Source organism: Eptatretus burgeri, chromosome 3 (assembly GCF_056783735.1).
Source record: "Eptatretus burgeri isolate ZD-2024b chromosome 3, Ebu_testis_v1, whole genome shotgun sequence".
Lineage (NCBI taxonomy): Eukaryota > Metazoa > Chordata > Myxini > Myxiniformes > Myxinidae > Eptatretus > Eptatretus burgeri.
In genome coordinates this window covers 14,382,903-14,408,281 of record NC_140963.1, presented here as the reverse complement: position 1 = coordinate 14,408,281, position 25,379 = coordinate 14,382,903, and the positions used below count along the sequence as shown (strand labels likewise).

The 25,379-nt window shown below is 39.6% G+C and overlaps 1 protein-coding gene across 3 annotated transcripts in view; it reads right to left on the bottom strand.

Moving 5' to 3' along the window:
• LOC147029430 (uncharacterized) overlaps positions 1–25,379 on the bottom strand; it is a 42,814-nt gene that overhangs the window by 2,408 nt on the left and 15,027 nt on the right. For 2 of the 3 annotated variants that reach the window (XR_015055718.1, XR_015055719.1), the window contains one exon: positions 21,324–21,448. Coding sequence is in view for 1 of the 3 variants with exons in the window: in XM_085872081.1 (XP_085728207.1) it covers positions 21,425–21,448 (24 nt within the window). In the remaining 2 variants the exon portion in view is untranslated. Of the gene's footprint in view, positions 1–21,135; positions 21,449–25,379 lie in introns of those variants that run through there. The other variant, XM_085872081.1, reaches the window with a different exon arrangement.

Here is a 25,379-nt window from a genome sequence, read left to right as displayed (position 1 = left end):
CAAATTATGGCTGGAACAGCACCGGAGATAGAGCAGAAACCTGTCTTGGGTTGTTCTCAGCCACAGAAATATTCATGACTTGTCATAGGTACCCTTGGCACTTAGACAAAAAATAGAGTTCCAGAGGGTACTGCCGTACATTTGGGACCTGCTCCTTCTGCTCTTTCAACCTTCAAAGCAAAGCCTGGTGTTGGCTTAATGGTAAAGGTGGCTGGCTTAAGATCTTAGGGTCTTGAGTCTGAGCCCCTGCCATTCCGTTAAATAACACCAGGTGCGTTGACAGCCTGTCATCCTTCTGATGAGTACCAGGTTACTGGAAACAGGGGTCAGTGCATCAATGGCTCAGCTGCACTCCCAGCAAGGATGCAACTTGCAGCCACACACTGCATGCGAAATACTAAATAATAAAACCTTCCAAGCATCCCCAGTTTCTCAAGGATATGCATACTTTTCCAGCAACTGACTCCTTATTCAACTTCCAAAATCCAGATTTCCTGCTCACCTCCACCACATTGTTTCTCTGTTCTCCTGTGAGACTACATTTCTGAAGGAAGCAATTCCACTCCTCCCTTTAGGGCTTCAATATGGCAGTGCACCATCATCTCATGTCATCTTACATCTCTACCTGTGATCTTTATAGCTCTGTTCCCTCCAGCTATCTTACTGAGAGGTTATCCATGTTACTCCACTCTTCTCTCTATATTTTGCTTTCTCGATTCATCAATTTAGTCGTTAGCATGATCGCATCCACCTGTTGCTCCGATGTCTGTGCATTGTCACTTTTCTGTCAATCATATCACCTTCCTACTCTTCCATGAGCCTAGACTTTGTATACAAAGAAAAGAGTTTTTAAGGGCATCTAAGAATTTATTTTAAGTTTTTATGGAACAAAACTGGGCCCAAGATTCTGTCTTGAGGTTCTCCAACCCCCACTTGAAGGGAATATGAAAGCATACCGTAAAGGGATATACCTTGAATATACAAGCGGAGGACGTTGTTGAGTCAGGAATAGTTTGCCTTGGTTGCCATAGGCAGAGGACTTGGCAAGCAGTGCAGAGTGTCAAGCAATGTTGAATTATTGTGAGACTGCATATCCAGATATATATATATATATATATATATATATATATATATATATATATATATATATATATATATATATATATATATATATATATATATATATATATATACACCTGAACTCTTGTTCACAATTTAGTGCCCCAATAAATTTCTGAGAGGGAATCTGCAGTGAATCCAAAGATGATTGCCCCTGGGTAACGTCAATGCTGATGATGAGAGGAAGACATGATGCCAATTGCAAAGATGGGCTGACAGAATGGCCTGGAGGTACGCACACTCTCCTCAAAGGTGTCGAGCCTGGGTTGAAATCCCGACCCAGCTATAAACTGTCATCCCGGTGTTTCAAGGCCAGGGTGACTCACCAATATGTGCCATATCTCGGATGGTGGACGTTAAACGGGATTCAAGTCTGCCGGCATTCGTTGGTGGATGTTAAAGATTCTGTGTTGTCCTTTGCGGAGAGTAGGCCAGCTATCATCGGCACCATGGCCAAATTCCTAATTCCTTTCCTAAGGAGCAGAGGACATTTCATCAGCAGCATAGCCACGCCCTCAGCCAATGATGATACCTCGCAGCCTTGTGCTGCATTCAAACGAAGAAGATGCAATGATGGTTTCCATAAGTTTGCTTCCAACTAAGAAAACGTACTGGTCTTGAGTAGTGCCTATTTTTACCGCCACCACCGAAGGTGGATGGAGGTTATGTTTGTTTGGCTGTTCGCTCACCTTTACTTGCCTACATAGTCTGGTGTTAGCTTAGCAGTTAGGGTGGCTGGCTTGGGATCTTACGGTCCTGATTTCGAGCCCCGTTGGCTGCTGAATTAACACCAGGTGGGGTTGACTCAGCCTGTCATCCTTCTGATGTTGGCGAAATAAGTACCGATGTACTGGCATAGGGGCATCAGCGGCACAGCCGCAATCCAATAAAATGATAGCAACCCGGCAGCCAAGCTGCCATCCGATCTCCTCCAGGTCACAATTTTAAACTGATCTTCACGAAACTTCACCAAATGGTAGAGTTGGTGGTCTGACAGAATCCTATTTATTTTTGAGGTCAAAAGGTCATTATTATCGGCCAAAGGTCAACAACTTTTTCAACATTTCAAAAATCCTCAATTTTCATCTGATTCACTTGAAATTTGAAGAGGATTTGCACATCAGGTCACTGAATTGAACAACCAATTATTTTTGAGGTAAACATTCGCCAAAAGGTCAACAACTTGGGTGAGATTTCGAAAATCCTTAATTTTCATCCGATTGACTTGAAATTTGATTAAGATTGCCAATTTTAATCTTAATGAAATTGGCAATTTGATGTATCCATGGAAAACTTTGAAGAGGGGGGGGTGGATTTTGCAAGTATCCTGCTCTGCACGACATCTTTTTCTTGTGTGTTTGTTCGGATAATATCTCAGAGATTTCTAAAATCCTCAATTTTCATCCGATTGACTCGATTTTTGAAGAGGATTTATAGTTCAGGTCACTGAATTCAACCAGCCAATTATTTTTGAGGTAAATATAGACCAAAAGGTCAAGAACTTAGGTGAGATTTCGAAAAATTTTATTGTTTGTTTCTTTGTGAACAAAATAACTCAAAAAGTTGTTGATGGATTCTGATGAAATTTGGTGGAGTGTTTGGGTATGGGACAAGGACGAAATGATTCGATTTTGGTGAATATCCGAATCCGGATCTTGATCCGAGTATTTCTAAGTGATTCTTCACCTCATTGGTCATTTAGTCATTGGACGAAAATGACATATAGCACAACATCTCAGAGTTGTGGACAGATTTGGACGAAACTTGATGAGCAAGATGGGTATGTAACAAGGAGGAAACTATTCGATTTTTGTGAAGAGCTGAATCTGGATTGCAGAATTTTTTAAGCGATTCTTCACCATTGAGTGATGGGGCTAAAACAATATCTTCGTGTCCAGTGTGTTTGTTGTTTCAAGGACATAACCCCCCCCCCTCCCAATCGCCAGTCTTGAAATACAAAACATAGGAAAAGGTCACATGGGACAATTACATACTGGGGAAAATTATCCTTAATCCCTACCTAATTAGCGCAGCACCACCCCTCGTGTGGTGATGCATAGCACCAAAGCTCACAGTTTCCCCACTTAGTTTACATCGAGATGTCGCCTACACGTTCATGGACCAAGCAGCTCTATGCAATCCTATCTTTCCGATGAAATTCCTCCATCTACCCCACAAACATAATATATAGCACTATATTTAAAAAAATTATGGACGGATTCGGACGAAACCATGTGACAGTGACAAAATGATTCGATTTTGGTGACGATCCAAATCTCGATCTTGATGTAATAATTTTTAAAGTGATTTTTCACCATTGAGTGACAGATCGAAAACGATATATAGCGTGATTTCTCAAAAAGTTAGGGACGGATTCGGACAAAACTTGGTGGATGAGTAGATTCGTTGACAAGAACAAACTGATTAAATTCAAGTTCAGGTCTGAATCCAGATCCGGCCTATTAGTGGGATACAAAACGTAAATTGATCAGCCTGGCAGAGGAACGTGCTCTCCCAAGTGCCCCTCTCATTTCATCCTTCATCAACACAAGAGTGATGTTGGCCGACTTCCTTACAGATATAAAGTGGTGAAAGGACAAGTACAAGAGAACAAATGGAGGAGAAGCAAGAACAGAGCAGAATTTGAGCCAGAACAAAAACACCTCGGCCACTTGCTGATTCAGAGTTGTGGCCAGGAAGAACTTTCTCCACTTTATGACTTGAAAAAAAAAATCAGTGTCCAGGGAAAAGTGGTTACATTGGGTTAAGTTGAGAACAGACAAGGATTGGGTGGGTGCATGAGCTTTGGAAACAAACAAGTTCAGAACTTCTGTCTGGTCCCCAGCTGAGTCGTTCATTAAGACATTTATGATGGGAGAGTGGATGGAGGACACGCTCATACCAGATACAGATTTAATATATTCACAGCAGGTGACACCAGGAATTGGTTGAAGGAGGCAACTTCAGGTGTTCGGCCTTAAGAAATGTTTTCATCCTTGCCTGAATATGAACAAAATTGTTGTAGACTTTGTGAAATGATCTTTTGTGAGACTGATTAATGAATAATCATACATTAGCAAATGATCATATCCGAAATATAAAGTTTGCATAAATATAGGCAGGTCTGCAACTGTTTCAGCCAAAAATAAGTCAAATTATATTCTTGGAACAGAAGCCAGACGCTGTCATGCTGATTGCGTTGAATGACCTTCAGCTATGTTTTAGCCAAACACTGTTTCGTAGAATGTGTAAATGATATTCAAATGAATGCTCTTCATTCCGTCGAATTGTTGTTGAACAGTTGCCGAAAAGTAGTGCTCAGCTTATCGAGAGAGCCGTCTTATCATGTGTTCATCTATTTTTATTTGTATGTGACTTACTCGCCCAGTATGCAGCAGACTGCATATTCTGAGCCACCTTGAAATTGCAGATAGATATTTAACTTTCTCTTAAATCCCAGTCAGTTCCTATATTCCACAATGGTCACTGACGGTGGATTTATCAATATGCAGGCTGTGTGAGAAAAGCACCGTTTATATGATGCAGTCGAAAGGTTGGCATTTTGACTGTCATCCTATGCTTTATCAAGCGTAGCATTCTTGTAAGTGTTCGTAAGGGTGGCTTATGAACATTTACCATACGATCAATATGCAAATTGGGTGCTGATTTCACCTCGGTGACAACAGTGAACCGAGTGCATGTAGGTTGTAATTTGAAATACAAATGGTTTGCAGTGCTCTGTGTTGAACGGGAGCCAGCAATGCCAATGATGTCAAAGTAGCATTTATCTATACAGAGGATGTGTATTTCATTCTGGATCAGACCAGAGGATAATACAGCTACAGAGAAGAAATTATCCTGTTTCTAAATGATTAAGAGAAAAATACAGATTTTCTGCAGTTTTGCAAGAATATTCAGGATTGAAGGAGGGAGACTAACCAGAAGCAGAAGAAGAAGAAAGATATGGTGCAAATGTCCAGAGCTTATGAAGGCCAGTTATTCCAATAAACTGCGTAACGTATATGATCAAGAATAACATTATGGGGAGGAAGAGTCCCAGTAGCTCAACTTCCTCTTTTTCATTAGGTTATGCGTTGAAAAAATGGAGAAGTGGAGAACATTAATTTGCTGGCATCCTTGCCTTTGGAGATTGTCAGTGTTACATTTTCTCTTTTAAAAAGAATATTCCAAGTATAAGCCCACGCCTCAATAAGCTGCAAGTAGAATACAAGGAATGAGTTGCTTGGCTCAGATAAAGCTTGTATGATACATTAGCTACTAAGCTGATATAATATAATCATTGAGAACCACAATATTGCATAACCGCTCAGTTATATCATTTACAAAGATGAGGAATAATAGAGCCCCCAGAATCAACCCTTGAGGCACACCTGGATTGACAAATAGTCTTAGCATTTGAGGGTGCTCTACTGAGTACAACTTTTAGTTGTCTGCCACAAAGAGAGTCTGACATCCAGGTGAGCAGCCTTCCTTGAAAACCTGAGCTATAATTGATCTAAAGACCCATTAGCCTTCTCCTTACTTGTTTGATGCACAGGTTTTCTTCCTCCAGAGCTTTTCATAGGCTTGATTCTTCCTCATTGTTAATCTGTGAACTTGGCAGAGTGGAATATTACAGATCATGGCTTCCTGGATTATCTCGGAAACCTGAGTGCAGGGTCCCACAGGATCAGGGTAATTATTTTCCAATGCAGTATTTCAATGTTCCGAAGCAATATCATTGTGCAGCCCAACTGAATCAGCCTTTTAATACAGCCAGGTGGTCCAGGGAAGTGGAACTTCAACATCAACCACCATCTGCAATATATGACGAGGATCGTTTGGTGCACACAAAATGACGATCGACACTCACACCCATGTTAGGTTTGTTGATTGGTTTGGAAAATGACGAAGGAACGGCCAACAAGATTGTATTGTTCTGCAAAATGTCATCAACAACCTGAGTAAGATCAAGTGATGGACAAAATACAGATACAAAGTACAAAGTTGTTTGAATGCTGGAACAGTCCTGCAACAATTACATTATCATTTCTACATGTTCGGTTTTTTTATGATAGAGAGTAGATAGCACTGCATCCCAACTTTGAATCTTTGCCTCAAGATGCATGCAATGTACATCAATTCATACACTTTGTTAATTTGTCTACTGCATCAGGAAGTCCATGCTCCTCACATTATACATTCTTTTCACCATTTTACCCCATTTTTATCTGAAAAACATTTTTTTTAAACTAAAAATCCTTTCTCTACCTTTTTTTTTCGAAATAGGTTCTGGATCTTTTGGTATTCGGGACCAACTTTTTCTCCGCTTTCTAGTTTATTTTGCATAATTTTCTCCTTCCTATCATTTTCTGGACCACTATCATTTTTTCCTGTTTTTTTTTTTCTTCCATTTTTCTTTACTTTTCAAGACCACATATAATCATTACCTCCACCACTGAAGGTGGATGGAGATTGTTTTCACCTGTCTGTCTGTCTGTTTATTTGCTTGTCTGTTTGTGAACAAAATATCTCAAAAAGCTGTTTGTGGATTTGTTCGAAATTTGGAGGAGAGTTTAGGTACCTGACACTGACAAAATTATTCGATTTTGGTGAAGATCCAAATCCAGATCTGGATGCAATAATTTTTTTAGTGATTTTTCACCATTGAGTGACAGATCTAAAATGATATATAGCGTGATTTCTCAAAAGGTTAGGGACGGATTCGGACAAAACTTGGTGGATGAGTCGGATTGGTGACAAGAACAAACTGATTAAATTCAAGTTCAGGTCTGAATCCAGATCCGGCCTATCAGTGGGATACAAAACGTAAACTAATCAGCCTGGCGGAGGTATGTGCTCTCCCGAGTGCCCTTTGAGTTTGTATACAGTTTCCTCGAGTTTTTTTTTTCTTCTTCGAAAAACCCCACTTTATCCAATTTTCAATACTTTCACAAACAGCCCATTTTATCCAAAAAAATCAATTCCCTTTAAAGACGATTCAAATGTAGAGCTACGAGAGAGCATTAAAAAAACGCATTTTAAACAAAAGAATCTTTGGGTTGTTTCTCTTCCTCTCTATCCTTCTGAAAGTACATCTGTTTATTGTTTTTCTGCATGGTCTCGCTGGCTCACTTCCCAGAAAAGTGAAGGACTCACAGATTGTGATGAGAGTGCGAAGCCAGTTTTCTGGTAAAGCTACCTCTGTATTGTCACATGATGCATCCTCAAGTCGAGGAAGAACTCGACCGCCTGCAGAATGAAGGTGTCATTAGTCCACTTGAGTTCAGTGTTTGGGCAGATCCAACTGCCACTGTATTAAAGTCTAACGGTAGCATTAGGATGTGTGCTGATTATAAGAAAACGATGAACAGATATTCCAAGCAGGACCATTATCCTCAGGCCAAGGCATAAAGACTTGTTTGCTGTACTTTCTGGTGGAAAATAATTTAGCCTCCTTGATTTGGAATCGGCTAACATTCAGATATGACTTTATGAGGACACCAATAAATACACGTTGCAACACCCACCAGGGGGTTGTTCGTGTATAATCGTTGGCCGTTCGACATCATCAAATCATCTGCTGCAATATTTCAAAGTAATATTGAGAATAGCCGAAAAGCAATTCCCCATGAAGTTTTTCCAAGATCATGTTTTGATCACTGGTCGCACTGATGCTGAATATCTTGTTGAAGCTGGTGTTAAAATGAAACAAGAAAAGTGTAGATTTATGCTGCCAGAAGTAGAATTTATTGGTTGAATTGTCAGCGTTGATGGCATAAGGCCAAGGAAATCTGACTGAAGCTGCCCGTGCCACTCCCACTACCGGAAACACCACTGAGCTCAAAGTATTTCTTAGAATGTTGAAATATTACTGTAATTTTCTTCCAAATCTGAGCACCATTCTTGAACTTTTCCAGACTCCTAAGTGTGTTGAGTGGAAGTGGTCACCCGAGTGGAGTGAGGCATTCGCTAAAGCGAAATGTTTGTTGTGCTCATCTGAAGTATTGGTGTACTATGATACTGTTAAACCACTTGTTCTCAGTTATGATGGCTCATCCTACAGCAATGGGTGTGTGTTACAGCATCAAAACTCAATAACGCAATTTCTCACTGTCCATGTACTCATCTTACACATCCAAACCCCCAAGAGTACCTTTGGCTGCAACTTCCTCTCTGCTCCCACCTCTTGTTTATACCATCCTCCAAACTGATGACTATCTACATCTCTCTCAGACAACATGGACCAACTTTTAACTACTCATCCCAACTCTCTTTTCTTCATACGTGTTGATTTCAATTGTCACCAAGCAAATTGTCTGGGTGTTAGTACTTCTCTTATGAACCATAGCACTTCAGCAAAGGACATTGGTGACTCCAAGGGACTGAATCTGAGAACTTTCCAGGCAAATTTCTGAATCTGAGCAAATCCTCCCTTCCTAACTAGGTCTCAGATCACTGCTCACCTCCATTCATTCATTCCTCTTTTTTCCAGCCTGTGGAACCAACTTTCACATAATCATCAATCTCATTCTTTCCTTCAGGTCTTTAATACAACTATTCACCACCATCTCAGATCATCCCCCAATCCACAAACATGATTTCTCTCTAGTCATTAACCCCCTCCCACCCAAAGCCATCCTCCTTTCCAAATGTTCCTATTTCTCCTCTTGTGGAAGAGGAATCCTCTTTCATAACAATTCTCTTGAAAAATTCAGTCACTAAAAACTTTTGGGTCTCTTTGGCATACCACATTTCTTACCATGATACCATGATTTTTCTTGGGCATACCACATTTCAAAGTTGGCCTCCAATGACATCTACAGACTGAGCAACCTCTGTCAGATAAAGTCCTTCCTTATCCTTGGCACACCTGAACTCTTATCCATCTACATAGCCTTCATCTGCAGCTAAATAAAGTACAACTCTCCCTTCTGGGCTGGCTCGCATGTCTCAAACATTGCTCAGCTTGACCCATGGAAACCAAGGTCTTCATCATCATTGGAATGTCCAGCGATGCAGCTGAGTCGATAGGCTTATCACTTGCCATCGTAAACAGGTCGGTGGTCTCTCTGTCTTCTACCGCTTCCTTTCTGGTCTCTGTCTCCGGGTGATGAAGGTTGTGTTCAAGTTTCATCGAGATTGTTTGTGTAGTTTTGGAGAAGAGAACAAATACCTATTTTTTGTGGGTTTGTGTGGGTGGGTGGAGCTTGTGTGGATGGGTGGGGCTTATGTGGATGGGTGGGGCTTGTGTGGGTGGGTGGGGCTTGTGTGCAATCTACATCAATTCCTGTCTACATATTGTGTGCAATCTACATCAATCTACATCCACCCCGATGGACGTGGGTGGAGCTTGTGTGGGCGTAGTCAAAAAGGGGCAGTGATAAAAAAGGGGTGGAGTCAAAAAAAAGTTTTTTTCCCAATTTATCCTTGACTTTTGCAATTCCTGTGAATAAAATGAACCTAAAATCTCTTCCCCCTTTAAATCATATACCTTATAAGTCCAAGGAACTGTATCTATTACATCTTGGTTTTTCAAACCCGGGGTCTCCGAGCAAATTTCGTGGGGTCGCGGGCGTCCGCTTGCAGCGAACAAAAATTCTCTACTTTCGATCGGTGTTCGCTTTTACAGGATGTAATATAAACAGTTTGTTCAAAGTATGGGAACCGGTGCAACATGACGCTTGGAATGGGATCCAGCCCATGCGCGGGCTCGCTGAAGGGCGGTTCATTTTGGTTGGAAATTAGTGGTTTGATCCATGGCCTCTCAGACTTAGACTCTGACTATTATTAACGTCTATTCACGTCTCCATGTACGACTCGAGACCTTATTTGTGATGGCAGCACCGGCCACCAGCAAATCTCGAGAACGTTCTTACCAGGATAAATTTCTGGACCTTGGATTTTACTACGTGGTGGATAAAAGTGGGGCACAGAGGCCTCAGTGTGTGACTTGTTTTGAAGTGCTTTCTTCGGAGTCTATGAAACAAAATAAGTTGCAGAGGCATTTTACTATAAAACATGCGCCTTATCAGGATAAGGAGAGAGCGTTCTTTGAGAGGAAACTTGTTGCACTCAAGAATACGCATCTTGACAGAGAGGGTACATGCCATCAGACCAATTATCGGGCATTAGAGGCCTCGTACCGAGAGTCACTCCATGTTGCCAAGACTAAAAAGCCTCACTCCATTGCGGAATAACTCGTGCTGCCATGTGCAAAGGACATGGTATCTCTGATGGTTGGGGAGGAAGCGACGAAGAAACTGGCAGTTATACCCCTCTCCGACAACACCATCTAACGCAGAATTGAAGATATGAGTCTGGACGAAACGGCTCAGGTCGTACAGAAGATCAAGGAATCGCCGTGGCACGCCATACAGTTGGACGAGTCCACTGATATCGTATCGTACGCACAACTCATCGTCTGGGTCCGCTTCATCAAGGCTGATAACTTTGTCAATGAGCCTCTGCTCATCAAACTATTGGAGGCCACCACCAAAGGCGAGGACGTTTTTGGGAAAGTGGAGCAGTTTTATCGTGACCATGATCTGGACTGCGGAAAGTTGCTCGGTTCTACAACAGACATTGTGCCAGCAATGTTAGGAGTGCGTTCTGGATTCAAGGCAAAATTGCTTGAGGTGGCTCTTCAGACCTCCATGGTACACTGTATGATTCACTGAGAAGCGCTCGCTTCTCGTACTTTGCCAGAAACCTTGCAGAGCGTGTTATCAGAAGTCGTAAAAATGGTGAATCATATCAAATCGAGCGCCCTCAACACAAGGTTATTCAGGCTATTCTGCCAGGAGATGGACGCCGACCATAACGATTTACGATTCTACACTCAAGTCAGATGGTTATCTCGAGGAAACCTTCTTCTACACGTTTACGAGCTCAAAGATGAACTGAAGGAGTTCCTACGCACACAAGGGAAAACAGCATGGGTAGCGTTGCTTGAGTCGGACTCTTGGCTGTCAGAAATATGCTATCTCGTTGACATCTTTGAACGTCTCAATGTCCTCAACCGCTCCCTCCAAGGCAAAGACACCAACCTCATGATTTTTCATGACAAAATGAGCGGATTTCTGGCGACTCTAAAATTACTGGCAGACAAAGCAGCTGTTAAGCGCTTCAGCATTTCCTCCCATCTGGTGGAGCATCTAACGACCTGCCAGTACAATGATACTGAGCTCAACAGTCTTTCTGTGGAGATAGCACGTCACCTTCGGTCGCTCATTGAACAGTTCGAGCACTATTTCCCTGAGCTGGATGTGCAGTCCTTTTCTGTGGTTCGGGACCCTTTCATGGCTCCACTGGACTCGATTGCTGATGAAGATGATACAGCACAGGAAGAGCTTATACAGCTCCAGCAGGATTCAGGAGCACAGGCTCTTGCGTGGATGAATTCGTTGTCGACATTCTGGTGCAAAATGCTGCCATCGTACCCGACCCTATCACGGCGCGCCATGAAGGTTCTCATACCATATCCTTCATCATACTTTTGTGAGCAGTCGTTCTCCACCATGGTGGTGATTAAAACAAAGTACAGAAATCGCCTAGAAATGGAGCTTGATATGATCCTGGCATTGTCATCTCCTTCTCCATGAATAGAGAAGTTGGTTTCTGAAAAACAGGCTAATCCTTCTCACTGATATATCTAAATGTCATTCGGACTAAACTTCTGAAACATTCAACTGTACGATTTGGATACTATCGGCTATTCTCCGTTTACTCATCTTTGAAAACATGACGATGGTGAATAAAGTAAACAGTAAATGTTCTTATGTCATATGAAATCTTATCTTGTATATTATGAATTGGGTTTTGAATCTTTTGGGTGACGCGATGTAGAGAGGTTCTGAAATTGGGTCGCCACTAAAAAAAGTTTGAAAACCACTGTATTACATCAATGATATTAAAAAGTTCATTTGTCTATCACTTTGTATCACCTTTTTCAAAATGAGATTTCCACCTGTATATTCTAACTAGATCACCATCTTTGAACTGAGGCTTTCTGACATTAATCTCTTTTTCAAATTCTAATTTTGTTAATGTTTCTGATGGTTTGGTATTCATTGAAGTGTGAATCGTATCATTGTACTTATCTACAATGTCCTGAATTAAAGATAACCATTGATGAGAACCGAGTTGAGTGAATTTTTTATATAGTCTCTCTTTAAAAGTGTGATTGAATCGCTCAATAACAACCGCTTTTCCTTCATTAAAGGTACTGTATCATATAATGTTGTTATTTTAAAGAAAATTCATAAATGTTTTGTTGGAGAACTCTGTACCCTTATCAGTCCACAATATTTAAGGTTTTCGCTTACTTTTATTAAATATCTGTTGGAAGGCTAACATGAGTGTATTCCCGGTTTTGTTTTTCAAAGAGACGACCCACGCATATCTACTCCTCAAATCAATAACGGTTAAAGCAGACTTGTACTCATCATAATTGAGTTCAATTAAATCAGCGGACCAGAAAAATCAACTTCCTTTGGAATTAACCTTCTTTCTATGAAACTTTGTGATTATTGGTTTATGTAATTAATGAGCTAATTGCTCTTCAATCATAATGAGATCATAAGAGCCTATAAGTTTTTTGAATTTCCAGGCCCAAGTTTCAATTTAGCACTGATCATCTTCATCACGATGAACCTATAAACTTTTCCTCTCAAGGTTGGATTTTGTATCAGAGACAAATTATACAACATTTCTCAATCGGCTTCATGTTTTTCTTTCAACGTTGTGATATTTCCAAAATCAATATTGTGCCTCATGCACACTTCATCAACCCCATTGAAAGGTTTGCTCCACGGTTTGGGATTATCAGCCTCATCTAATCTTTTATTCAAGTTTGTTTCTGGACCATAGAAACAATACCCTGGTAGATGTAATTCCCCTGGTATTCCAGTAGTTGTAAATTTCCTTCCTGATAAAAACTTTTGTATATCTCCCCCACATTTGTGTTTTGGGAATTCACTCTTTTTTGAGCCACACACCGAACATGTACCTCTTTGTATAACACTATTATTTTTACTTTTAACATACGAGATATTTTTACTCTTGGTTTTCTTTTTACATTTCAGACAATAACTCATTTATTTATGAGAAAAATTCCGACGGAGTGCGAAAAACATGCACATTTGAATCTTAATTTTTAAAACCTAAAGAATCCTCAGAAATGTCTTCACTCTCTCCTCCATTTATTTAAGAAAAAAATGTAAAACTTTAAAAAAAGTCAATCACACCAAGGAAAACGATGTTAATAGTATTGACGCAAATATTTCTAATAGACTTGACAATTCTTTATTTTCCTCCTCGGTGCGTTGAGATTTATTTATTTTCTGTAATACCCCCCAATATTTTTCTCATCTCACTGGTTTCCATATTTTTATATTTATTGATTCTCTCTTTCCTCCCTCTCCTCCCTCTCCTCTTCTCTCTCTCTCTCTCTCTCTCTCTCTCTCTCTCTCTCTCTCTCTCTCTCTCTCTCTCTCTCTCTCTCTCTCTCTCTCTCTCTCTCTCTCTCTCTCTCTCTCTCTCTTCTCCCTTTCCTCCTTCTCTCTCCTTTTCCTCCTTCTCTCTTCTCTCTCTTCTCCTTTTCCTCCTTCTCTCTCTTCTCCTTCTCCTCCTTTGTCTCAGTTTCTAAAACTCCTTCCTCGTCCCTTACTATCGTTGAATCACTGACACCCAGATATATTCATATCACACATATATTCATCAGGATTTCTTGTTATTCCTGCAGCCAAAATATTTTATTTTACAACAGGAAACCAATAAAATTTCTTCTGAATTTCTAAAAGAGCCTTGCGTTTTCTTAACTTTAATTTTTTTTCATTATTTAACATTTTAATTAAATCCAAAGTTGTGGTTTATTAACATCAGTATAAAGCAAATCTTTTATTGAAAATACCTCATTCTTATGTTGTAGAACAAATTTATTAAAATACCGAATACCCTTTTCTTGAAGGAATGCTTGGACAAAGAAATGATAATTTTCTTGAAGCCTTCTTGCTGTCATTTATGTATTAGAAATATATGACAGATTAATATAATGACAGGAAATACCTCCCCATCTTCCCATAGTTAAATCATTTTGTATTTCCTTACTTATTATATATAATCCTGTTCTTTGTGTTTTCATGATATAAACAATGGCAAAACCATTATTATTGATTTTACCCTTATTAAATTCGCTTATTTGTTGTTTTATTTGCTAATCGTGCTTCCACAAAACTCATTCTCGACACCAAGTGGATAATATTCTTCCTTACGAGACTGATTTAATTGTTCCAGGTATTCTAGGTTAATTTAAATGACCAATTATACCCCAAAACATTCATATCATACCCCCATTGTTCCATTCTCATACATACGATAGGCCCTTCTTTATAAAAAATTATTTTAATTGGAACTGAATTCTGTATGACCTGGAGATAAAATCAACACTTCTGTATCTTTGGAATACACAGTCATTTTATTTAAGGATATATATATTGTGATAAATCACTTAATCTCACCAAGTCATTCGCATCAGTCAGGCTTGGAAAATTTATTAATTTATAAGCATTTTTCATATTAGTATTTTTTGTTTTACTATATTTCTGTTGTTCAGCCTGTGCCTTTGTGTAATAATTTGATAAATCAATATCCAGTTCTTGGGATACAACAAAGATATAACCATCTTTAGCAACATAAGTCATTTATATGAGATTAAAAATAATGTCATTAAAAAAATAATTTTTGTTGAGTTGAAATATCACATATAGACATAATTGACCACAACACTTGGAATTTAATTATTGGACTTGAAATGTTTGATAAACACCATTATGTAAGAATTTTATTTCTTCAACAGGTGGTGAAAGACCAAAACTATCAAAATAATATTTGTCTTGACTATTAAAAATATCAACCCAATGAGAACCGTTCCCATTATTATCTTCTAGTTCATAATAATATTCTTTGTATGTTGAGGCAAGTTTGTTAATTCATTTCTCATACAAATAACCACATTATGAATTTTTAATTTCTTACAATATTTGACAAGTTCTAAATTTGATGTTGTATTCTTTCCAAATTCTTTAAAGCACTCATCAATGCTCATTTATTTATTAGAAAGATATAATCCATTACCCCTTTTCATTAATTTTACACCTGCTTGTGCGACAGAAGAAAGCATATCTCCAACTTACAATCTCGCTTTATCAGGCAGACTTTCAAGTTTTTCAGCAAAATCTACATTTACACCACATCCACGAATTTGTTTCTCCAACTCATTGTTATGTCTTTCCAATTCTTTTTGAGCCCGGAGTTGAGCCTTCCTTTCGTTGGCAGTTTTCACCACTGCTGAAATACCTCCTGTCAATGCTCCAGCCGCACTTAAACCACCAAATAAAGGAATTAGAAATGGGAGAAATCCTCCACTCTTCTCTCTTATTGAATATTTCTTCACCATTGGTTTTGACATTTTAATTTTAAGTGAGCCAGTATCGTTCAAGATTTTGACCTGTTCTCTTGTGAGCAAAACATCAATTCTTACTGCTCCTTTTCTCTGAATTGTATTCACGTTACTCAAACAAGGTTTTTGATTTTGAATACAAGATGATAGTTTATGAAGATTGATTTGATTAACATATACCCCAGTTGGCACTTTACTACTCATTTATTTATCAAAAAAATTAGGTGAGACGAATCACAACACCATTATCTGTATTAATCTGTAATTCTGTTTCTTCCAAAAGCAAACAATATGGATCAAGTTCTTCACTCTCTTCTCTTTCAAGGTATAGGGAAGTATCCACTCGATTAGACTTTATAGTTTCCTTTTGAGCACTCAGGTCAATCGCATAGATTGTATACAGACTTTTAAATGCTGCCATATCCAAAATCGGTACTTTACCGGGCGTAGTGGCATGCGCTTGTAATCCGGCTACTCGGAGGCTTGGGTTGGAGGATCGCTTGAGGATGGGCACTCTGCGCTGGGCCGCGCTATGAGAGGGTATAGGGCAGCCCGGAATCATGGCGAAACCCAGTCCTTATCCCTGTGTCGTAAGATGCAACCAGGGTTGCGTCAGGAAGGGCATCCGGCGTAAAACCAGTGCCAAATCAATATGCGGATCATAACGGATGATCCGCTGTGGCGACCCCTAACAGGAGCAGCCGAAAGAAGAACAACAACATCCAAAATAGGTTCTTTATTTCCATTGCTTTCACACACCTTTTGAAAAGACTTGTATGCTTCAGCAAAATCAATTTTTTTCCCCAATTATTTTCCAATCTATCTCGTGGATAAAATGTTCCATCTAGAGAAGCGCTAAGTTGTTTCACCTCAGCATTATCACTCAATGCATTATTCTTATCAGTCGCAGTATCACCATCTGGTTTTTTTAAATGAGCCACAGATATCGTGGCTTTCCTTCCAGACCACCCAAATTCTACGTGTAAGTGGTTTGGTTCAGTTTAACGTGTTGACATCTTCTTTTAAGGTATGATACTTTGAGTGGCTTCTTTGAGTTAAGTCTTCCATTCAACATCTCTTATGTTTTAAGATTAGGTGTATATTCACTTATATACCAACTAATTTCATCAATAACAAATTTATTCTGAGCAGCAAAAGCATTAGCCACACCAAAAAGCAATCTATTTTCATTATCATTCCTTTGCAGTTGAAATCTAATTTTAAGACCATAGAGAACTTTATCATGATCGCAAAATCCAAATATACCTTTAAGAGGAACTGCCACAGTAAAACTATTATCTGCTTTTGTATCATCATTATACATTCCTGTCCTTTGACTATATCCAGGGTCTGTGTTTGGTCCCGTTGACATATCAGGAATAAAACCTTCGACAGCCCCCTTTCCCATTCTATCACCGAATGAATATCATGTAAATTTCATCATTTCAGATGGAGCAGAGACATAATCAACCACTTCAACTCTTGTGTTCCAATGTACAAACGAACACGAATAAACATTTTCCAGAAGAAATCATTTATGAGTGTAGCGTTTGTGTTATTCCCAGCCTTGGTGAATGAGAATTTACACAACAAGAAACTTTCGGCTAGATTCAAATAAGTTTGTTGATAATTATTTATTTCAAAACTTTTTGTTCCATTTGCATTCCAGTCTGTTCCAGTTATTGCATTTACCTTGAAGTAGTCTTCTTTTTTCGTAGAGTTTGAAATGACAATGGAATCATCCAAATCATAGATACTATCAATTGCTTCCATACTTATATTTATTTTGGAAAAAAGATGTTAAAACTTTTGAAACCCTGACCCAAGTATTTGAATTATTTTCTGTCGTTCTTGGGGAGACAACGGAGTTTTGCCTTTCTTGATTTCTTTTATTGCTTGTAATTTATGAGATTCCTTTTGGGCATCTTTTATACTCTTTATTGCACCCAGTACATTTCCCACAGCAGAGCAGTTGAACCAATTAGGTCCTTATGTTTAAGAATAGTTGAACCTATACCCAATAGAGTTTCAATTATTCCATCTCCTTTTTTTTCTAAATTGATGTCCCACACCCCGTTGTCTCTTATGTTTATAGTATCCTCTACCAAGATACATACCTTCACCCTTACAGTATGGGGAAAGGAACATCGCAAACCCTGTAATTATTTTATATTTTCCCAACTCGTGTTTCCTCACAATAACCATTGTATTTATTTATTGGAAAACTTCACGAAGGTGAATTCTGATGAATATAATTTCTCCATTGAAGGAAATCATACAATTATCTTGATCGGTTATCCTAAAATTGACTCTGCATATGGTTTTTCCTGACACAGGTAGATATCCAAGATTTTTGGTTCCATATTGAATTTATAACCAATTGGAGTGGAGTGTGTGCTGAATGAAAATATTGTATTTGTTCTTATTCCATCGTTTTCAACACCATCAATCAAATCACAGTGGATTAAAACTGAATTTATACCTGAGGATATTTGAATGACATCACTCTAAAGCGTTGCATTAGTTTCAATCTTTTTTGAGGAGAAACCCAACAACTCTCTAACGAATCATCAATTGTGAAATCCACTTTCTCATAATTTTTTCAGTTTAATAGTTGATATTGAAATATGTTTTTGAATATCTACAACATATTTTGGCTCATAAACCTGTTCTTTCATCAGGCGACTAATTTTGGAAGATATTTGGGAAATCTCGTATACTCTGGGTGAAACTGTTGTCGTTTTGCATTCGCTTCCTGGGTTATAACTAAACTTATCATTTTTCTCTGACAATAAAGATGCTTCATATTTTTTTTGACAATAAAGTATCTATTCCATCTACAATAAAGATGCTTCATATTATTTTGTTGGGTCAAGTTGTCGTGGGTATGGGAATGAAGCCGTGTGATCACTCAACGTGAAATTAAAACGAAGGATTGCGCTTCTCATCTGACTTAACATTGGATAAAATATCTTTGTATCGACATTTATTAATTATTTTTATCTTCATTATCTGGTCTAAAATGGCTGATGCTTCATTAAAACAATTGTTTTTTCCAGCCTTCTTACTTCCTAACAGCAATAACAGTCTATTCACCAATTGTGATAGGTCATTTGGATGAAAGCTAACATGTTGTGAAGATATACCTGAACCAAGTTTACTTAAAGCATATATATATATATATATATATATATATATATATATATATATATATATATATATATATATATATATATATATATGTTTCTGCTCATTCTTCTTACTTTTATTAGCAACAGAAACTCCATAATTAAGTGAGTCAAGTAAATCAATATACACTCCATCATCCTCATTTTCTGTGTTCAATGGTTCATCAAAATAACTTGAACCCTGGAGACCATCATTTGTTCGAAGAAACATTAATCTGTGAGTAGTTTAACGCTTGGTTGAGCAGAACTCAAGAACATCAATTCATCATTAAATATCAATGCCTTTGCATTAACTAGATAGAAATGTGCTGATTCTTCTGTTGGTATGAAACCAGCTATTGTTTTTGAATCGGTTGAATATTGTTGTTTCTGAATAGCGTTCACAACATAATCAAGAGGTCGATTTACCTTTCTCAGCTCGTGAAATAATCCTTCACCATCATATTCAAATTCTACTCCATCTTCTAGTTCTTGCTCTGTCATTTGACTTAAATCATTTAGCATTTGAAGTTTTTTTAGGAGCACATTCTAACATTGTAGACACAGGGGCTTCTATCATCTTTTGTTACGAAGGTTTTGAAAGCGGTTTAAAATTTTTCTCTTGTTTTCGTTGATACGCATCTTCGCCCATTAGTTTTTGTCTCCATTTCTTCTTTATGTCTTCCTGTTGCTTTACAATTTTTGAAACGAACTTCTGGTGTTCCTTAAACCCTCCAGCTCTTTCATTTGATTCCATTTTCTATATTTATTTCTTCAAAAATATCCCTTAATATCTCATCTTGTTTGACCACAATATATTTATAATTTTGAGTTGTGTGTTTCATATAATCCTCAAATTCTCTTTTACGACATAATGTTTTAAATTGTCTCTCCAAAAAATATTTATATCTATTGAATTTAGCTTGAAGAAATAAAAATATTAGCATTATTTCTCATCGAGTGACGAGGGAGTTGAAAGTATGATTGGCTAAGTTAAGTGCAATTACAAGAAAAATGTCTCCCTCTGGTGTCGAAGCTATCTATAACGGTTTGGTTTCTCTCATTTACATAATCATCAAATATAATAAGGTTCCTTTTTGATTTATCCAAATATTGGAGTGAAGGTATATCATCTGTATCATCACGGAGATTACAAGATACTGAAGGAGTGTTTTTTTTTTTTTTTACATTTTTGAGTATAACAAAATAGTTGTATTATATCTTCAATGTTATAATCATTTAGTTTGTTTTGAAGTTTAAATAGACTGATAATGTCTTATTTTTGACTAATTACACAATAGTATGGACGAATTACACAATGGTATCACTCACCACATCTATCGAGTACAGCATCACCCGTAAAAATCCCCTACAAACACTGCACAGACAACTCACCGTGTCCTGGATTGCCCTCATTCTTGTTCCGTTGCTCTGACGTGTATTGCCTCTCCCTTCGTCCATTCTTCGAAAATGGCTCCCAAGGATCGAGGATAACATTCAGAAGGGTATGCCTCAAAGCAGACCACTGATACGGGAGAAGGGGGAGCTCCTGCACGACCATCTCTCCGCCGCGGGTGGTGCAAGCGCCAGCTCCAGTCCGTTTTCAATGAGCAGGGGGTGGTTCCACCACTTTAAGGTGTCATATAATTTGAGCAACATCAAGCTCGTAGGGGAGCGCACCTCCATGGACCACGACACTGCTAAGCCATTCCCTGCAGAACTCGCGAGCCTCGTTGAGGAGAAGGGGTACCTGCAGGAGCAGGTCTTTAATTGCTGATGACACCAACATGTTTTGAAAAAAGATGATGACCAGAACGTTCATTTTGCAGCACGAGAGAAAAGCAGCTGGCTTCCGGCCGCAAAAGACCGGGTGTCCCCTCTCCTCTGCGCAAATGCTGAAGGGGACTTCATGGTAAAACCCATGATGCTCTACCTTTCCCTGAACCCGCGAGTGCTGAAGAACAAAAACAAGCAGGCGCTGCTCATGTACTGAAGGACGAACAGGAAGACGTGGGTGACGTCTGAACTTTTTATTGATTGGTTCCATAACTGTTTCGTTCCTCAGGTCGTGAGGTACCTGGCAGGAAAGAACCTTTCGTTCAAGGTACTCTTCCTGCTTGACAATGCTCCTAGCCACCCCACGGACCTGAATGATGCTCACCCGAAAGTTGAAGTCATGTTCCTGCCACCAAACACCACCTCCCTCATCCCCCCACTCGACCGGGGGTAATAACAACTTTCAAGACTGATTACACCTGGCGTACCTCATCTTCATCATTTTGCAAAGTTACGTGTGCTGTGTTTGTTTCATAAAAAAATTGAAACAATACATGATGTTGCTGTTGTTTTCGTTTTTTTGGTATGGTTAAGATACTTTAAAATGCATTCTTCAATAAATTGGAAATGGTAGCTGGTGTTGTCGTTTAAAAAAAAAAATTGTAAGCATCTTTAATGAAACTGTAATCATGCATTTGTGGTCGAAAACATTTTAAACTGTAAAAACGGTTCCGATGAACAAGGAACCGCAGCAAACCGATAAGATTATCCCCCTTGTACCCACTGTACCAATTCCCCACCTTTGGTGGTGTCGCCACTTGCGGCCTTTTTCATAAAATAGGAACCGCCGTGAACCGATAACGTTATTCCCCTCGTCACCATGACAAAACACTCGCAGATTTTACTCCGGCCGATGGCACAGCCTCTGGAAGGTAGTTGCAGACATGGGAGGAGTGAGGAACAAAAAGATAAGTCAGCCATGGTGAGTGAAACTTTGTGACCTTTAGTGGTACAGCAGCACAGGTATAATATTGAGAGTGTAGTTTACAAGTTACTTAATATGGTGGAGAGTGATGGAAGAGAGTGAGAACTCAGCATAGCAAAATTGGCTGGAGGTGCACTTTGGCAGAGACAGAGATTATGCAGTGTGAGGAGTGTTTATTGTTCTTGTTACCAGGGAAGGTAGAGTTGGAGGAAAATTTTGATTGTGGTAAGCACAAAGAAATACCTCAGATTAGAAATACAGTACGTGCACTAAAGGAAAGGTTGGCCATTTTACAGGAAGCAAGAGTATGACTTTCATAAATATGATTTGGCAAGCATGTGAGTGTGGAGTTGTCAGAGCAAGCAGACACTGGGAAGGAGGCAAGAAGAAAGTGGTGACGCAGGATTCAGGCAGGTATTGGTGAGCCTGGTGTATGGGCAGGAAAGGATTACAGTTGAAGGGAGAGCAACCAGACAGGAGTCTGGAAGGGAAACAAGTCCACAGGAAGGAAGAAATAGTATAGATGAGCTTTATTGAAGAGACAATTAAATATGTTGCTTCAAATTTTTGCAGCAAAGATTGTAAAATGGCGTTGTGCTGTTTATATGGAGCTGGCATGATTGATATTACAGAAGGACTGGATAGTGTAGTATCAGGCCATGTGATAGGGAATGTTTACTCAGAGGAGTGGAAAGATAGATAAAGGTTAATAGGTAGCCGACTGAAAGCAAGGGGTTGAGAGATTTTTTTCTGGCATTCTAACATGAATATGAAAACGAACAGGATTTGTATGAAAAAAAACAGAACATCCAGAAAAATAGATGTTAATCTGTGGTCAGGAAAACGATACATGCTGCAATGTTTTGCACTTATAAACAGTGTAAAATGTTTGGTGTCAAAAGGGGTGTGACAAGGGTTCCTATCAGGATTGAGGAAAGAATAAAGGCTTTTTTGGCAAAAGGATTGAATAAAGGCTACAAAAGGGGTAATAATGTAAGGGGGAATGATATATCACAGCTTTTTGGTATTCAAAGTCAAGATTTGTGGAAAAGCAGGAACACTGAACATGTCAGGATGCAACAGATCAAAAGGAATAATACAAAGAGGGGTGGGGGGACCAACAGCAGGTCAAATGACAAATTGGAGGGAGACTTGGACAAATAAGAGATGTGGGGAGGAATGAGGGGTAGGTGAGGATGCACGGGGTGGACAAGATGGATACAGAAGCAAACTCTCAGGAAGGAAGTCTGGAAATTTGGAAGAAGGTGCACTTGCAGGTGGGAAGGGGTAGGTTAAAGGGGGTAGAAAGTATCATGGTTTTGGTGGGGAAAGATCTGAGATAGCGATGACCAGCTGTCTTGAAGATGTGGAGGGATCAATGATGAGATTGAAGAGAATGTGAAAGTTGGTTCCACGAGTGGGAAAAAGAGGAATGAATGAGTGGAAGTGAGCAGTGATTCTAGGAGGTTCACCATGAGGGGGTTGATGATGAACCGCATGCACTATGCAGAAACCTGGGCGAAGGTAGGGGACAAAGCACAGAAAGAGCAGAAGGTGAAAGATCAGAAAGGATGGGGGAGAAGACAGAGATCACCAACCTGTCTGCAATGGGAAAGTGATAGACCGATAGACTCATCTTTATCCTGAGAGATTCCAATGGTATTGAATGCCTTGGTTTTCATTAAGTGGCTAAAATTAGACAGGAAAAGAATTGTCATGAATGGACAATTTAAAAGTATTTTCTCCTGATGCCAGGAGTTTAAATGACAAATAGAGGAGCTTGAAACAATAGGATATGAGCTGAAGTATCCAGCGTTGCCCAGGGAAATTCACTTCAAGATGCTTTGTAGGTTGAGGCCAACAACTTTGAGCGATTGTCCTTGCGCTTTGTTGATGCTCATGGCAAAACTGAGGCGGACAGGGAACTGGAGCCTTCTAAATTGAAATGGCAAGTCAGATGGGTGGATTGGAATACATGGAATGAAGACATCCTGTCCTGCTGCATGGCCAGCCATGATTGTTGCTTCAATGACATGTGGCATAAGTTTCTTGACAGCCAAACGTGTTCCATTGCAGAGTGTTAGTGGCTCCAGATTCCTGAGAAACATAATGGTGCACCAATCTTGAGCTCCAGATTGTGAGGAGGCGCACCTGGTAGTTCCAGAGAGTTAAAAAAAAATTCTGTGGGGTAGTGGACTGCTTCATTTGTGTCTGGTACAGTGTCAACCGACTTATATGTTTGCATCGTGCCAGGTAAACTGTGCAAGAAGACCTCTGTTTGTGAAATTGGCGGCATCATTTTTTGTTGAAACGATGGCTCTGGCATAGCCACTTGTGGTCATGGAAGTTAGGTGCAACATTTGGATATACTGCATCTTGCAGTTGTTGAAGTGTTGAAACTGTTTTCCCAAAGTTGTTCATCGACATACTTCCATCTTGATTTTCAGATGCCATGGCTCCATTTCCCAGTTCGAGCAGGCTTGCAGCAAACTCTGCAGCAGATGAATCATCTGTTCGAAGCATTCGCATGTTGGTCATTAGGCTGAGTCGCTGAATGTCGTTCCAAATGTGTGAGGCTTTGAGGCAGGCCTACAGTTCATCAGCTTTGGTTCCACGTGGAATGACTGGCAGCATCTGTCAAAAATCCCGAGCCAACACCGGAGTCAATCCACCCATTCGTCTGTCATTATGTCGAATATCTTGCATGGTGTGATCAAGAGCCTCCAAGGCAGCTTTATGAGACAATATACATTCATCCCAGACAATGAGCTGGCACTCTTGCTGGAGCTTAGTTTTGCCAGTAGCCCTGCCAATGTTGCAGGTTGGTGCCTCCATACTTGCCAGATTTAAGGGTAACTTGAAGACTGAGTGAGCTGTTCTTCCTCCTGTCAATGGTGTGGCGGCAATGCCTGGTGATGCCACGACAAGGGCATTCATGTTTCTTTGCTGGATTTTTGTCAAAAGAAGATTGACGAGAAAAGTTTTATCAGTTCCATCGGGAGCATCCAGAAAGAAAGTGTCTCCACTCCCATTGAAAACTGCTTGTGTAATCTTATTGAAGACTTTTCTTTGGTTTGGAACCAGACATGGCTCATTGTCCTGCATGTATTCAGCAAGCTGTTCCATGTTGTAGTTGGTCTCTCTCAAAATTTCATTTGTGAGCTCATTGTCATTGTGTCGTTGAGGGTCAGGTAGGTCAAAAGTTTTGAGGTCAGAGCCACCCAATGCATTGTCTTCAATGATAATGAGAGCTTGATTGAAAATGGCATCACTGTAATCCAGTTGCAGGTTCGGAATTTGCACTTGTGCGTGATGCAAAATGTCCTCTGCCAGATTCTCCTTGTGGTTGTCCCAGAGTTGTGGATTTGACATGGCACATGTCTGCAACATGATGGCAAATAGGTTTTGCAGCATCCATGGTGATCGAGTTGCAGTTGTCTCCCCCAATGTGCTGTTCCAGTGTGTATCATCCTCCAGGAGTCCTCTGAGCAGGCAAGCCTGTTTGTAACTTTCATAGATTGTGGCATCCACTGTTTGCAAGTCCTTAAAAGATGTTGTACCTTTGGCCTCATGTAGAAGCAGTCTCAGGTAAAAGCATTCAAAATTATTAGGATGGACATCGTGCACACACAGCCAAGTGCATCACTGGCTTTGGTGTCTGGCTGGTCTGGTAAAGTTTGTCCTGCTCTGCGGCGAGCCCACTTCTTGCTGCCAACACTCCAGGTGTAGTACTTGGGTATCTGATGAGACAACAGTTTCTTAGCAAATTCATTACCCTGGCAGAGATTGGAAAAAGCAGTGAGAGTTGTGTCTAGTGGGACTTGGGCACGCTCACATACATTCTCCTCAGTGAAGTACACTCTCTGGCCAT